Below are 17,098 nucleotides of genomic sequence, written 5' to 3' on the forward strand. Positions count from 1 at the left end.
TTCCTTTTGTCTCTGAATTCTTCACTGCCATTTCTTCTAAGACACAGATGGGTCCCTACTTCCAATAGCCAAGAAAAATTGTACCAGTGTTTAGGTGGCCAAGTGACAGAGGTGACACTGTTTCTCAGTCCATTTATATGTTGTGTCACAGTCCAAGACATTGGCAAAGTACTATTCTGCCTTTCCAAGTTTCCCAAATCCAATTATACACAGGGGTATTTTAATGGTAGGGATTTTTTCCCTTGAAGATTCTTTCTTTTTTCTCTTCTCTTCTCTTCTCTTCTCTTCTTTCTCTCTTTCTTCTCTTTCCTTCTTTTCTTTTTTCTTTTATTTCTTTCTGAATTGTTCCCTTGAAGATTTTTTCTTCTTTCTTTTTCCTTCCTTCTTTCTTGTTTTTTCATTCCTTCTTTCTTGCTTTTTCTTTCTGAATTGTTCCCTTGAATTTTCTTTATTTTCTTTCTTTCCTTCCTTCCTTCTTTATTTTCCTTTCTTTCCGAATTATTGAAGACTTTTTCTTTCCTTCCTCTTTATTTCTTTCATTCTTTCCTTCCTTTCTTTTCTTTCTTTTTTTTTTTTTTCTCTGTCTCTCTGTCTGTCTTCCTCTCTTCACTCTTTGGTTCCTAGAGGCTGAATATGGTCAAGTGGTTCAAGCACGGCCTATGGAACCAGACTTGCCTGCCCTGGTCAGGTCTGGGAGACCTTGGGAAAATGTCTTCACTTTTTTTTTTTTTTCTCCTCTCTGGCCTTAGTTTTCTTGTTTGCTATCAAGCTTGGGAAACAATAGGGCCTTAATAAATAAGAAGTAATGGTTGCATGTGTATGAATGTTCCAGACAATGTGTTAAGTATTTTGTGCATATCAACTTATTTCATTCTCAAAACAATCCTGAGGGGTAGGGACTGTTATCATCATCACCCAGGTAATATAATGAGAGAACTGAGCCATAGAAAAGGGTGGTTAGTAAGGCAAACTAGGATTCACACCCAGGTAGGCTGGCTTCAGAGAGAGTTTTTCACCACTCTGCTATACAACGTTTTGTTGAAGTTAGCTTTCTCCCCACACATAAATGTGTGTATATTTATTGAGTATCTACTATGTGCCAGTCGCTCTGCTAAAATAGACCAAGAAACTGAATTGGAAATGAACTGGAAATACAGAAATAAATAAGACATAGTTTCTACTCCTGTGGAGTTATTTTTCTTTTCTTGCACTTTGTCAACTTAGATTACATGGGTTCAATCTTCATCTGAGTTCAAAAAACATTACTCAAGATGATCTTCAGTTGAATTCAACAGAATTAATAGCTAAACTCTGAGACAGGAGTGGTGGCTCACTTGAGCCCAGGAGCTCAGGATCAGCATGGGCAACATGGGGAAACTTATCTCTACAAAAAATACAAAAACTAGGAAGGCTTGGTAGAGCAGGCCTGTAGTCCCAGCTACTTGGGAAGATGAGATGGCAGGATCACTTGAGCCCAGGAGGTTGAGGCTGCAGTGAGCCATAATCATGCCACTGCACTCCAGCCTGGGTGAAAAGAATAAGACCCTGTCTCAAAAGAAACAAAACAAAACAAAAAACCTCTAAAACCAAGATATACCAAAATAGTTTCAATTTGAATTCATATTTAGCCTTGAAAGCCCTTTATGAATCTTTTAGTAATTACATCAAGAGAGTATGGCGTTCTGTTTTAATTTGTGTCTTTAAAATGATGAACTAAATGCTTTTTCTGGCCTCTGCTCTCAAGAGCCCACAAAATTCCTCAAATTTAACAATTTAAATCCTCCCCAGCCCACCTCTCTTAATAGAGACACTTCCATTCCCCAGATTTGCCTTCAGAACAGGCAACATTAACTCTGCTGAGAGAAAAGGGTCCCTCACTCTACTTCTGCAATAACTTTCTAAAGCATGTTCCACTAGAGAGAGAATTAATGATAAGGGAATATTCATCCAAAGCAGCCATTAAATTCATTTTAACTTGCAAGCAATAATGTTGCCTTGTAGTTACTATTTGTCCTGGTTTTTAATATAGAACTTTAGATTCATGTTATTTTTAATTTTTCACAAAAACTTCCCTGCAAAATGTAAGATTTAACCAAACACAGATTCTCTTCATTCAATATAAATGACAAGTGCTTACCGTGTCCCCAGGCACCAGACTGAAACTACAAGGGTGTGTGTTGCTTTAGTAGAGAGGAAACAGGCAGATAAAAAGCAACTATATCCAGTATATTAACAGGGATGATACTCAGAAGACTGGAAGCAAAAAGGAGGAAGAGCTGAATATGATTCTGTATAGTATAACCTTTCATAAAATGTTAGCCTGAAATGGAAGTAGTTGGGTTATGAATCAAGGGGGAAACATTTGGAGTTTTTCATCCCGAAATAACCGTTTCACTATTTTCAAGTATTCTGAGAAGTGGAGAAGCACAAATATACAAAGAGACCTCCCCACCCCCACCAACACAAGATGGAGAATCTTGTTAAAAGTTGTAAACATCATACCATAAAGAGTTCTGACAGTTAAATAATTGCAATAAATGTTCCCTATAGTGCTGGGATTATAAAGAAGTCATGATTCCTGCACAAGAAATAAAGCATCCTTTCAAAGGGGTGACCGGCAGCTTCGATTGTCAAGGTGGTAGTCAATGGACTTCATGATATGGAGAGGTCAAGTAGAGGAATCGAATGCTGGCTGATAGGCAGAACGACAACCAATATTGCCTCTACAGAAATAATAAGAAGAAAGCTTTTTTGATTCTTTCATTTTGGAATTGAGTTGTATGGAACCACAGGATGTTTTTAAGGGATCATTTATTAAACTTGGAATTGAACTACTTTATGAACTCCACTGTAATTTTGTGTTATTGGGTTTTAAAAATTAAGCAACTTTTTTTTCTTTCTTTTTTTTTTTTTTTGGTCAAGGGAAAGCAGGGTTCATATCTGTTTTTCTGGGTGTTCTTCCCATCACTCCTACAGATAGTAGCCCAAAGACGTCTTCTTTTCCAGTATTTAATGAAGTATCCTACGGGCAGATCATTTTGGTAGCCTTTCCGGAGCTGGTGCAACGAAGCAGATCCACAGTTGCCCGATAATCAGGCCAAGGCATACTTTCCAAGGTGCGTTTTTCATATCGAATTTAAGCGCGGGTCCTGCCCCTTGTTTGCAAACTGTCCAAGCAGCACCCAAAACTGCTGCTTTTCCAAGTCCGTTAAAAAGTTATTTGTGCTTGGGGTTTTCTTTCCTCTGACTTTTGCCAGTAGAGACCTGCCCTGGGGGGTATTTTGTCCTGGGAGCACAAAACTATTTTCTTTTCTGGAAATAAGTTGACGTCAACTGGGAGCTGTTTTGGGTTGCTTTGTTTCCCGGAGCGTCCAACCCAGCACACCGCCTCCGGCAAACTGCAAGCAATTCAAAGCAGCTCGCCCAGTAGGGAGGGGAGCTGGTGGGAGCGGGGGTGGACCCCGCCGCCCGCAGAGGTGGGGAGACCTGGAGGGGAGCTCCGCTCCCAGGCTGGAGCGTGGGCCTGGGTCCCCGGCCAAGCCAGGAGCACAGCCCGGAGCCAGCGCGGCCCCCGGGTCCCTGCGCTTATGGCAAGGGCCGCAGGGGATCAGCCCCTGGTAGGTAACTTGCCGGGCACCCACCTGAGTTCTCCGCACCGCGGCCCGAAAACCTGGGAGCATCCCAGGACAAAGGGCCAGTCCTCTGGAAGTAGCCGTGTGTGACTAGTGTGTGCCAGCTCACTACATGCGGGTCCGAGTGTGCAACTAACTTAGCTTCTCACCGCAGCCTCGGAGAAACGAACACGCCTTTCTGCACGTGTCCAGGGCGGGTGGGGAGGGCAGTGCATTGTGAACAAAGCCGGCCACCTCTCGGACCGCACCTCGGGGACGATTCCCGGACGGTTCTCCGCGGAGAGCAGGGCGGATGAGAGCGTGGTGTGTGTGTGTGTGTGTGTGTGTTTCCCTAAGGAGCCGGAGGCGGCCCGCGAGGCAGGGACTTGCTCTAACTTGTTTCACACCTGGCGCGGTTTCCCCAAAGCTCGGGTGGCGTCCAGGGCTGGGGAGGCACGCGGAGGACCAGCAGTGTTCGCTGCAGAAAAAGACATCCTCAACTCCCACTCAGAAGCCCACGCGGCCCTGAGACCTGGTCTTTCATTCTTTCTTAAAAAAAAAAAAAAAAAAAAATGATGGATGGGTTTTAATTGATGCGTAAAATGTATCCCTTGAGAGCAAGACAGGAGGGCCAGGGAAGGGGGGAACAGGCAGTTGACAAGATTCTCACAGCCTAATTGCCGAGAATTTGGACTTGGAGGCAAATTCGAGGGCACCCGAGGAGCAGGCGAGGCTGTCTCCCACGAGGACGTCCTGGCACCGGGCCGCGCTGCTGGGGACCTTACTCCCTCGAGTCCCCTCACCCCAGGGACTCGCAGCTGGCCCGCGCACCAGGGGACACACGGGCTGCGGGAGAAGGTGAAAGGATGCAGCGCGAGCTCCTAAGGTGGCCTGGACTGTGTCTCCTAAGAGAACAGCCGAGGTCCTGGGCGACTCTGGGACGCTGCCCCTGGGCCGGGAGAGCGGGAGGCGGCGACGCAAGGACGCGCCCGGAGCCTGGGCGCGCCGGGGGCGGGCGTTTGGCTGGAAGTGGGGCAGTGTCTCCTATGGGAAAGCGGGACCCGGCGAGCTCTTTGGCTGCTTTTCCAGTTTCCGAGGTGCCCGCCCCCGCGCGCCTGGGGCAGCGCAGCCCGGAGGGCGAACGAATGGCGGCTGGCAAACTTTGAGTGAGAGTGCGCTCCGGCTCCGAATTGCGAATTGTGGCGGTGGCAGGGTCGGCCGAGACTCAAGTTCGCTTTTTCCGCCTGCCCGACAGGCCTTAGGGAGACTTTAGCTCCAGCCTGGTGGAGCGCCTCGCCCGAGGGAGTTGTGTCACTTTGCCCGGGGGCAAGGAGGGCGGCGCCCCGGGCGGGTGCGGGAGGGTCCCTGGGGCCCTTGGGGTCCCGAGCGCCTCTTCCCTCGTCTCCCCTCCCACCGGCCCCTCCCAGTCTTCCCTCGCTCGCTCCTTCCCGGGGCTGGCTAGACCGGCGCGGACTTGCCCCAGACCTACGGGGAGCGCCCCAGGTCTTTAATGACAGCTTAAATGTGGCTGTTGGAAAAGTCGAAAGGGATGAGGCTGACGTGGGGCGTGTTTCGCTCCTTTGCAAGAGTCGGAAAGGGAGTTGGGAGCCGCGCGGCTGGCCCCAGGCCCCCGCGCCTCGCCGGCAGCAAGTAGGTGGGGGAGCCGCTGCCGCCGCCAGCCCCATCCCGCTCCCAAGCCTCGCCCGCTGCGCCCTGGCCGCGGGCGCCGAGAGGGTGCGGGGCCTCGCCGTGCCTCCTCCACCCTGCTCATTAACCTGCCTGCTCCGCTCCGCTCCGGGCGGCCCCAGACACGGGTTTCCCGCGGCAGCACCCGTGGCCCGCCCGGCGCAGCCGCCGCCCCGACCCCCCGGCTCCGGGGGGCAATGAGGGGGCAGTGGAAGGGGCACTGCTCCTCGGGCATTACTTAGAGAAACGAGACCATCCCGCCCTCTCGCCGGCCCTCCCTCTCTCCTGCCCGGGCCCGCGCAATTCTCCGCCAGAGGGTAAGTTGGGAGTGTTTCGCCCCCACCGACAGCTCTCCCTCCCTTGCCTTTTTTTTTTCCTTCAAAGTTTTCTTAGAAGTGGGAGCCGGGTGGGGGAGGAAGAAGGTCTGGTCAGCCTCCGTCCTTTACCCTATCTCTCCCGTCTAACTTGTCCCCCCCTCCCCCTTCCCCTCCATCTCCTGCGCGCCGCTGCCCCTCCGGAGCTGCGCTCGGGAATGACAATTGGAGCGCGGCTCCTTTAAGAGCCCGGCTTTGCCTCCCGGTAGCTGAAGGTCATTAAACACAAAAGCTCTCAGCGCTGCGGTCCAATATAGCGCATGCGCCCTGCCCGAGGACTGGCAGAGAGACGGCAATATGGCGAGAATGCCTGGCAGCGGGGACTGTAACACCAGCGCCGGCGGCAGCGCCAGCGCCGCCGCCGCCGCCGCCGAGAACAATGGGGAGCGGGGCGAGGGCGAGCGTGGCGCGGGGGGCCGCGGCCGCCGCCACGGCCGTCCGCACTACTGCAGCGCGGGCGAGGAGGAGGAGGAAGAGGAGGAGGAGGACGAGATCCAGGAGGTGCAGATAACGGGGGACGAGGAGGAGGAGGAGGACGGAGGTGGGGGGCTGGAGGAGGACGAGGAGGAGGAGGAAGAGGAGGAGATGGGGCTGGACTGGGACGAGCCCCTGGAGCCCGAGGACTCGGCCGGGGAGGAGCTGGAGCCCGAGCCGGTCCATATGATCAATATGGACCAGAGCGCAGCGCTGGAGCCCGAGGCGCCTCCGCGACTGCTGGCGCCCCGGGCCCGCGGCGGGCCGCCCGGGGACGGCGCCGAGCTGGACCCCGACGTGCTGCAGCGCCCCGAGCGGGCCCGGCTGAGCGAGAACACCCGGCTGGCCACCCGCTACGCCGTGCGCATCTTCCGGGAGTACCTGAGCGAGAAGGCGCAGAGCCCGGACTTCGAGACCATGGACAAGGGGGCGCTGTGCCGCGTGCTGCGCTCCTTCTATGCCGAGGCCCGCTCCAAGAGCGGCCAGCTCTACAGCAAGTCGTCGCTCATCAGCATCCGCAGCTCCCTCAACCGCTACCTCAATGAGCCCCCGTACTGCCGCACGCTCGACCTCACCAAGGATCCCGAGCTGCGCAGCGCCAACCTGACGCTGGCCGCGGTCATCCGCAAGCTCGAGGAGCAGGGCGCCGGGCCGGTGGTGCAGAAGCAAGCCATCACGCGCGCCGACCTGCGCAAGCTGTACACCTCCAGCGTCTTCAGCACCAACACGCCCTTCGGGCTGCTCAACAAGGTCTGGTTCGAGACGTGCATGTACTTCTGTACCCGCGGCCGCGAGAACCAGCGCGAGTTGGAGGAGGACTCTTTTGGGCTGGCCATGGACGAGGACGGTCGCAAGTTCGTCTACTTCAAGTCCCTCGGGCCCTACCACAAGTCGCGCTCCTCGTCGTGGAGCAAGAAGCGCGCCGAGAGCAGCGACGAGGAGAACTTGCCCCGCATGTATGAGACGGGCACCGAGTTCTGCCCCTACGCCAGCTTCGTCAAGTACCTGTCGAAACGCAACCCTCTCTGTAAGGCATTCTTCCAGCGGCCCCGGGACCACTGCAGCGAGGGCGATGTGACCTGGTATGAGAACAAAGCCATCGGCAAGAACTTGCTAGGCACTAGGATGCAGATGCTGTCCAAGGCGGCTAAGCTCTCCAAGACCTACACCAACCACTGCATCGGCGCCGTCTCCATCGCCACGCTCAACAGCATCGCGGGCATTGGCACCAAGCTGGGCTCGCCCGCCCCGCAGGGCTGCTACGCCGAGGCTCTGAACGGGGCGGCACGGCACCACTCCCACCACCCCCCCACCCATCCCTCCCACCACCACCGCCCCCAGCCGCCCTCGCTGGGGAACACTTACATCCTCCCCAAAGACAGCCAGGTCGGGCCCGACGTGAAATCCGAGGCTGCGCCCAAGCGCGCCCTGTACGAATCGGTGTTCGGGTCGGGGGAAATCTGCGGCCCCTCTTCCCCCAAAAGACTTTGTATCCGCCCCTCGGAGCCTGTGGATGCGGTGGTGGTGGTTTCCGTGAAACACGACCCCCTGCCTCTTCTTCCAGAAGCCAATGGGCACAGAAGCACCAATTCTCCCACAGTAGTTTCACCTGCTATTGTTTCCCCCACCCAGGTAACCAAACCAAACTCTATGCATGAAATGTTTCTTTGGTAGCACTTCGGGACTAACTTTTGTGCTAATGCAGCTCGGGGTAGGGGGGAAGTTTTAAAAAGTAGGCAATGTACTGAATCGGATTTGGTTTCACCCTTAGAAGTTAACTCTCTTGGTGCTTTTTGGGAAACTTTACACCTAACCTTAAAAAATGTGAGAGAGGGCATGCTGCCTAACAAATCACTTCTGTGCAGTAAGGCGAAAAACTTCAAAGTTCGCCGAACAAAAGGATTAGCTCACTCTTGCAGCCGCTCTTCATTGAATGTGTGAGTTTTATAAGGCAAAGAGTGCGAGAACGCTGTAAATGTAAAGGAAGCAGTTGCTTAAGACATATTTAAATCAAGTATCCCTTAAAAGACTCTATTACATTTTCGCCATGACTTTGGAAGGTAGAAAAACAGTTATAAATTACTGAAAAGAAAATGTGCCAATCCCACTTCCTGTAGCTTTTTTCTTTTTTCTCTCTTTTTTTTTTTTTTTAAGAAAAGGGGTGGAGAGTGGCGAGCCAGGCAGTTGAGTGCCAGTTTATACTGTAATATGTAGTCGAATGTGAAGTGGCCGTGTGGGGTGCAATTTTCATAAACTAAAGTCTCTTGTTAAAGTTATTATTCAGGTGGGAACGTGGTATCTGCAATTCCAGTCAGGCTACAAATTAGTGTATGGGCCTGTGGTGCCCAGCACTGTGGGCGCTGAAACCCTAGCCCCGTGGAGCTCACCATCTAGAGGGCAGATAATACCTATGAAGTAGGTAATGAGAGTAAGAGTTGCTAACCCAGCAGCTGAGTCAGCATGAACAAATCACTTCATTTCTCTTGGTTTCACTGTCCTCATCAAAGAGGAAGAAATTATTTCAACCCTAACATTAAGTCTAAGCAGTGCCAAATTCTGGGTCGAGATTGGAGCCTCTAATGTTAGATGCTTCTTCCCTTATTTTCCCCAGGGTAGTATTTTCGTGAGTATTATTAAAGTTATATTCATTTTTTGGACACTCTCTACGAGTCAGGAACCAGGGGTCTTCAGACATTGTGCTCTATTCTGCAGGCAGGCATAGCCACTGAAGGTTTTACAACTTTGACCTGCCTGCCATCAAGCAGAAGTAGGAATTTTGCAAGTCTGAAGGTATAGTGCAGGCCCTCCAGGAACATGTGTCAGGTACCTCTGTGTTTTTTCCAAAGTGGAAATTCCAGTTCTGTACAAACTGACACTTTCAAACGTTTACCAGCTAATGGGCAAGCCTCAAGGCCAACTGAGAAAGGGGCTGTGAGTGGTAATATAAACACCAAAGTTCTCTAAAATACACAAGACCTGTAGGCTATGTGTCTTCTGTACTTCGGGTGTGTAGTCCGTTTCTGACAGGTTGTGTTAGAGAGTTTTAAGAATGGGGAGGAGAATTTAGGGTTTGCTTTTTCTTTGAAAGAAAAAATAAATGTTCACATTCTTCTGATACAGTAAACACCCTTGAAATGCCCTAGTTTAGAATAGCAACTGATTAATTAAGAGTTAAAAGCCTAAGGAAGTTTATTAAGGCATGCATGGCCTTGGGATAACAATGAAACAGTTTGTCTACTGGCATCTGTCTGCTGTCTTGACATCAGTGTCATATAGAATTGTGACGTAAAGAACCACAAAAGGTAAGAGGGTTTTGCTTCATTGGTTTTGTTTTGTTCTGAGGAATGCAATCTTTCAGTCATTATCTTTTATTTACCTGAGTAAAATAAATCAGCTCCAAAAAGACTGTATACTGATGCTTTTATTATTCTTGCATTATTGTCAGGTAACTCCTAAGTTAAATATAGATTTGAGTGTCTATATGTGGCTTATATGATTATTATGGCTCTCAAACAAGATCTTAGCTCCAAGTCCCTGTTAGTTAAAACACTACAAAAAGTTGTTCAGTTTGCACATATTTAATAGTCAGCTTTTCACTTATGAAGTCTAAGCAATCGAAGTATTGCTCAGTAGAAAGTTGATAACAAACTTTTTCCTTCTTTATGTATTAAAATCACTGTAAGGGTTGAGGTTCAGTGCATTTCCTAGGGCTTAATGGCTGGCAGAGGTTGCTGGCCTGTGGCATTGCTTTGGGTTATCAACTGTTCTGGCTGGTCATTAACCCCCAGGAAATGCCCGGTGCAGCTCCAGCTTCAGTCATTATTACTTAATCACAAACATAGGCTCTCTAGCCTAATACTGCCTGGACTTCATCGAGTAGTGTCATACGGAATTCCACTGTTGACCATCTTAGAGACTTCTTGATAACAGGGAGGTCACACACTGATGTTTTGATTTTCTACTAATGTTGCAAGTTTCTCAAAAGATGAAGAGCCCGTTTCTTTAAATGCATTTACTCTTTTTACTTTTTGAGGGTATTATTAAGTATATTATAGATGGGACTGGTTGAAAAATGAATGCATTCAAGGATTAACAAAGATTATGGAATGTGTGATTGCTCATGTGAAGTATCTGGCTTTTGGGGTGAATGAGGAATTATGGTGATGGTTGTGATGGTCGCTTTAACTGGTCCACTCTTTAATTCTCTTGAATGGCTGTGTTAAAAGTAAAGGGTAGTTTTAGTTCCCTTGTCCCCCAAATAGCTATTGTGATCTAAAATGATACAGTTATTGGTACAGTTTGCAAGCTCCCAGGTGGAGGTCATGTAGTCCATTTTAAACTGCTTGCCACTGTATCTTCCATCCTTATTTACTATCCTCTTTGCATAAAAATAGAGCATTTTTCCTCCCTCAGAGAACAATACTTCAGGTTAGAGGGATGATAGAGATTAAAAATTTTGTTCTTTATCATTCTCAGAGGAAAAAATACTAATAAAGTTTAGATTCTGAATGTCATAGTTTTGTCACTACAGTTTCTGTAGACATGTCTCTCTCCTGTGCCAAACAAAAGTGTGAAGCATTTGCAAACTGTGACAAAGGTGTCTTTAGTTGCACTTGCTTGACCCTAACCTAGATTATTTCCAGAAATACTTTTAAGGAATTCTGTAGAGAGGACATCTATTAGTGGAAAGATTGTGGGGGCTGGTGCACATCCCCTGTTTGTGTTTTATTGTCTTCACTATGGGCCGTGGTCCTTATAGTTTGCGAGGTGGAAACTGCAGCAGGCTGCAAGCAGGCTGACACAGTTAGTTGTTCATTAACTTACCTTTGAGGAGAAGCCAGAGGCTGACAGCTCAGGGAATCGACTCAGGTGCTGTAGGGGCAAGGAAGAAGGAATATTTAATGTATCTGCTTAATAGAAAAAGGCATGCATTTTATGTATTATTGAAATAAGTGCTAAAGTCCTAGTTTGAATTTGAAGACTAAGAGGGAGGGATGTTCTTTATTTCTTATAGATGGAATCAAATTTTTATAAACATGAAAGGAGTATAGCAATTGTAACAAGACTTCTTGCCATGGTTATTTGGAGCTATTAAGATGAACTGCCTTTTAAAGAGTGGGTGTTTTTCTGATTTTTAATACTAGTTTGTGGCTACGTTCCTTTTTCTGCTGCAAGAATGTTTGCTCTCCTTTATGAAAAGTTCAAGTTGGTGGAGAAACTAAATGTCTTGTACATAAGTATGTAACTTTCTTCATTCAGGAAGTAGTTACTGAGCACCTACTATTTTGGCTTTTGTAACAGGAATCTATAAATTAATCGTTTTCCACCTGGCAAGTAGTCTCATTGGCAAAATTTTGGCTTCTTTACCTGTTTAAACTAGATCAAAATAAAGACAGTTAAAAGGTGATGCACTCAGTGTTTTGCAGCAGTCATTTTGGGAAAGAAATCTGAACCTTTATATTCTCTTTCATGCGCTCATATATTAATGTTGCAATCAGTGTTCAGGAGTATTATTTTAAATTGATATAAACTCATATCTGATGTCAGTTCACTGTGCACTCAAGCTGACCCATGAAATAGAAAAAGAAATACTTCCTGCCAAGGGAGAAAGTAGACCCCATTCATCTAAAACTTAAATCTTTGTGTCATCCTGATTTTAAAATTTGGCTCCCCAAGCAAATGTCACCGAAAGACCACCCTCTTGTCATTACTAAGTAGTTTTCAAGCAGGAAGAAGCCTTTCTTTTCCGGGAACCACTAGTTATATGTGAGACCACTTGGATGAAATTTTCACCCAAGTGGGTCCAGGCCAGTCAAAGCCCTACTTCAGTTATCCAATAAAACTTGAGTTTCAAGACACCTTTTGGTGTTTTACCTGCCATTTCGAAAGCAGAATCGATACAGCAGTTCCGGTGTAGTACGTGTCTTTAAAATCTTAGGAACGTAAATGTAAACTAGTCATCTGTAAGTCTGTCATATGTTAGAACTTCCATTTGTAGAACCGATTTTACTTCTCTTGACTTAACTGTCATTCATTGCATTGTACCAATAGTCAAGTTGCCTTTTTAAAGATTTCTTTGGAGAATTTATATAAGGGATAAGGTAGTATGAATTAATTTGTTCAAAAAAGGGGGATATGGATTGACCTTGATAAACTAACATGAAAGAAAACGTAGCTTTAAGATTTGAAACATTGCACAGGCACACTTCTTTAATTAGCATTTTTAGTGCTCTAAGATGCTGAATTCAATTCATCCACTGTTAACTGAGCATCTTTCTGCTTGCTAAGTGCTGCAAAGAGGAGCAGGATTCGGTCCTTGCCCTCAAGAGGGATTCACAGAGGCTGGGCAATTAGTGGACTTGTACCCTTAAAGCTGAAATAATTCTCTGCTTGCTACATGATCATCAGAGGGGAAACAGGTGAACTCTTAAAGTTTTGGGCCCTATAAAGTTCTTTTGGATTTTCAGATTTATAAAAACTTTTCCTTTGCCTACTCTTCTCTTTCAAGAGAACATGGGTGCTGAATGCTTTTGAGTCTTTATAACAGCATGAGCTTCTAGATGGCCCAGAAATAAATGATCTTTTCAGTCCTTTGAGATACACTAAAGCAAAGGGTATGGGGTAGAGATTCAATCTGAATATGAGGTTGTGTTATCTAATGCCCATGATCATAAACTGGACAACAGACCCTGCTGTGCCCACACTAGCACTACAGGAAGCTGAACCTAATGAGGCGTGTTCTGGGGTTTCAGTGATTCTCCAAATTCCTTTCAACACTTTTTTTTGTTTTGTTTTTTTGTTTTTTTGTTTTTGAGACGGAGTCTCGTTCTGTCGCCCAGGCTGGAGTGCAGTGGCCAGATCTCAGCTCACTGCAAGCTCCGCCTCCCGGGTTCACGCCATTCTCCTGCCTCAGCCTCCTGAGTAGCTGGGACTACAGGCACCGGCCACCTCGCCCGGCTAGTTTTTTGTATTTTTTAGTAGAGACGGGGTTTCACCGTGTTAGCCAGGATGGTCTCGATCTCCTGACCTCGTGATCCGCCCGTCTCGGCCTCCCAAAGTGCTGGGATTACAGGCTTGAGCCACCGCGCCCGGCCTCAACACTTTCTTTACAGTCAGACTTCTTACCTTTTAGCTTATAGTTTATAGCAACCTGACAGAGCCTTTTCTTTCTTCCTAAAAAAGATCCACTTACATATGACAGCAAACTTTCATTCATGTCAGACAGGGCTTTTTTTTTTTCTGGTCGGGGGTGGATTTGATAAATTTTGCCCAAGTCTTGGGTAACAGAATTTTCAAAAATAACGGAGGTAGGAGCTATCTTACGATATCGTAAGTCAAAAGTGTCTGCGTTTTCTTTGGAGTTTTTAATCACATGTGCTTTTAGGCAACTCCTGCATGTACATAGTTTGCTTTGGGCTAGCTTTCCACATTTTCAACCCCAATGAGAATTTCCTTTCTCTGAAGACCCTCTCGATCCTAAAGTGTGTGATTCAGCTCCTCTTTCTCCAGGCAGGGACCTTGGTTGGTTTTAATCCTGTGGGCTGCAGGGCAGAGGGAAGATGGTGCAGGCCTCTAGCGATGAGTTCATTTATGTAACCCCGGAGAGCTGAGGGAATTGGAGAGACCTGGAGGGAGAGGGCTGAGGATTGACTCAGGCTTCTTAGTGATCCCCACTCCACCAGCCCATTGTGCACCTCCAACCCTGCAGCACCATCTCCACCGGAAGGAGGCAATGCCACTTGAAAATCCCCTTCATAATCCAAATCTTTCCTGGGAGTACCTGGACTCATTCACACCCTGAATTACAGTTGACCTTTGAACAACTCAGGGCTTAGGGACGCCAACCCCCTACAGTCAAAACGCTGCTTATAACAAATTTTTGACTTCCCCAAAACTTAAGTAATAGCTTGACCAGAAGCCTTGCCAATACCATAAACAATTGATTAACATATATTTTGTATGTTTTATGTATCATCTGTATTCTTACAATAAAGCAAGCTAGAGAAAAGAAAATGTTATCAAGAAAATAATAAGATAGAGAAAATATATTTACTATTCATTGAGTGGAAGTGGATCATCATAAAGGTTTCCTTATCTTCAGGTTGAGTAGGAAGTGGGGAAAGAGAAGGGGTTGATCTTGCTGTCTGAGGGGTGGCAGAGGCAGAGGAGGCAGAGGAGGTGAAAAGGGAAGCAGGACAGGCAGGCACACTTGGTGTGACTTTCACTGAAAAACATCCGCATATAAGTGAACCCGCACAGTTCAAACCCCTGTCATTCAAGGGTCAAGTGTACTGCTTTCCCCCAACTGGCAGTGAACCTGGAAGGTTTTGATCCAGTCTGGGAGGAGGGCGGGTAAAACGTGCTGCCGGAAGAGGCTGGCAGATTTAAGACAGCATTAGGTGGTAGGCCTCTAGGCGAGAAGAGGAGGAGTTCAGAAAGGAATGCTAAGGAATGACAGAGACAGATGTTGCTTCCTTTGTGAGTAATTCAGTTGCAAATTAAAATGTCAGGACTAGTTTGGGAGCTTGTGATCATGAATTTCTAGTTTTACTTCATGTCCCTAGTCCAGTTTAACCCAGTTCAGCCTAGTATCTCCCCATTCAATCCCCATCTTTCTGTCTTCACACAAGAAAAAGGAAGCAATTATTTATAGCACCGGTTCCCATTTGGGCCCTTTCACCGTGTGCCAGAGACCCAACTAGTTAAGTACACTATCTATAGCTTTAAAATCGAATTTCCTATTTGTGTATTTCTCTGCTTCATCCTCTATTTAGACAAAATGTTCATAGATAATATCTTCATATATATATACACGTATATGTAAATTTGATATCTGAAAAAATCCTTCCTTTTCATCATAATCTGAGAAATAAGCGTTGAGGATAAGTTTCTTGTGCTTGTGGATTAATTCTGATATTTCAAGTTGCTATGGTTTTTGACATGCAGTTTTAAGGAACTTAACTTAGAAACGTGAATTATTTCCACATTCCTGGCTGTTACGGGTCAGCGAGTGGACTCTTAGACCAGATCCAGGCAGGAGTGAATGTGGGGAGCACTGTAGGGGCATAAGGCACGAGGCTCCCATCTCGTTGTACTACAGTCTGCAGAGGCAAACTTGATTCATTCGTTGGAGAGTTCTGATGTAAACTGTCACAATCTCTAACTGGTTCTGTAGCTGTGGAGTAGAATATAACCGTTAACATTAGTAATAATGAAGACATACTGAAAACTTTAAAGTAGTCCACCAACCAGCAGCATCTGCGTCACTTGGGAGCGTGTGGGAAATGCAAAAATCCCGCCACTCTGTGCCCCTGAATCAGCCCCTGGACTTGAAAAGACTCCTAGGCAGTGCATGTGCTCTGAACATCTTGAGCACTGGCTGATGTGGTCTCTCATTTAATCCTCATGCAGCCCTTCCAGGAATTATGGTTATTATTTTCATTTTGTAAAGGAGGAAGCAAGCTAAGGGTCATAGATGCTGATTCAGTTGTTTAAGCCCTAACAACTGGTAAGTAACTATGCTGGGATTTGAACCCAGCCTGTCAGATTCCACAGTCTGTGTGCTTTCAAACCCATGGCCCGTCGATTCCAGAATTCTTATCAACTGTTCAAATAAAAGAATGCAATAAAGAGAAGATGATAGAACGTGAAATCACATTATTACCTGTGATGCTTTCGGGAACAACTGAAGAAGGGAGAACGTGGTAAAAGACAGCATTACAAAGCAATGACATAAGGAGGCAGAGACACACAAAATGGTATTTCCAGTGTGTGGCATGCTTCCGTTTTGCTGCGTGGGGCCCCCAGCCTTTGCTGAGTCTGGGATTTGGAGCAACCTCATTTGAGAAACCATATCACATAGTGGTTAAGAACAGACTTCAGAGCCACATCCCCTGGAGCAAATCTCAGCTCTGCCCAGACCTCTGGGTGCCTCAGTTTCCTCCTCAGTCAAATGGGGATGATGATAACATTGATCTCACAGGAACATGGGTGTTAAATGAGATACTGCTTGAAAAGTGCTTCAAACATGAGCACTCTATGAATATTTGCTATCAGTTTGTTATCTTAGTGCAGAATGCTTTACATTTGAACAAATGCAGATCTTTATCATAAAGTCCTAGCCCCAGCCTTCAGTTTGACTCTTGGAAGTAGCTTGTCCAGGTGCTGCACAGGGGGCCCCTCTGCCGTTTCTTCTTTTGCAGTGTCCATAGACTGTGGCCAGTAGCACTTTCGCAGGTCTTCTGGGAGATACGAAATCTCAGTGCAGGCTCTGGCACTCTGGCCTACCTGGGCCCTCTTCCCTCTCACAATTAACCTAAAAAAGCCCATCCGTGTGGATGCTTTACCTGAAAGCCTGTTTTCTCTCCTCTACTTTTCCTTAAGATTTGTATGTTCTGTGACCCATGTGGGATTTAACTCCACACCTTCTTCTAACTTAGTTCTGCAGACCCTTCCTGTTTCTCTTTACAGAGGCTTGGAAATTTTCTTTTTCCTTCCCTCCCCTCCCCTCCCCTCCCCTCCCCTCCCCTCCCCTTCCCTTTTTCCTTCCCTTTTTCCTTCCCTTTTTCCTTCCCTTTTTCCTTCCCCTTCCCCTTCCCCTCCCTTTCCTTTCCTTTCCTTTCCCGGAGCTTTCCTCTTGTTTCCCAGGCTGGAGTGCAGTGGTGCGATCTCAGCTCACTGCAGCCTCCACCTCCTGGGTTCAAGTGATTTTCCTGCCTCAGCCACCTGAGTAGCTGGGATTACAGGCGTGTGCCACCATGCCCGGCTAATTTTTGTATTGTTAGTAGAGACGGGGTTTCACCATGTTGGCCAGGCCGAGCTCAAACTCCTGATCTCAGGTGATCCACCTGCCTCAGCCTCCCACAGTGCTGGGATGACAGGCATGAGCCATCATGCCTGGCCGGAAGTTTTCTAGTGCTAAAAAATTAGCACTAGGACTTGGGGAGCCCACTG

General features: G+C 47.3%; 1 protein-coding gene across 1 annotated transcript in view; it reads left to right on the forward strand.

Annotated features, from left to right (window-relative positions):
* Positions 1 to 5,967: 5,967 nt before the first annotated feature.
* KCTD1 (potassium channel tetramerization domain containing 1) overlaps positions 5,968 to 17,098 on the forward strand; it is a 93,347-nt gene continuing 82,216 nt past the window's right edge. Inside the window, exon 1 of the mRNA XM_023207755.3 lies at positions 5,968 to 7,777. Within this exon, the coding sequence (XP_023063523.1) occupies positions 5,969 to 7,777 (1,809 nt within the window). The 5' untranslated portion in view covers position 5,968. The remainder of the gene's footprint in view (positions 7,778 to 17,098) is intronic.

The sequence above is a fragment of the Piliocolobus tephrosceles genome, chromosome 18, assembly GCF_002776525.5.
Source record: "Piliocolobus tephrosceles isolate RC106 chromosome 18, ASM277652v3, whole genome shotgun sequence".
In the NCBI taxonomy this organism is placed as follows: Eukaryota; Metazoa; Chordata; class Mammalia; order Primates; family Cercopithecidae; genus Piliocolobus; species Piliocolobus tephrosceles.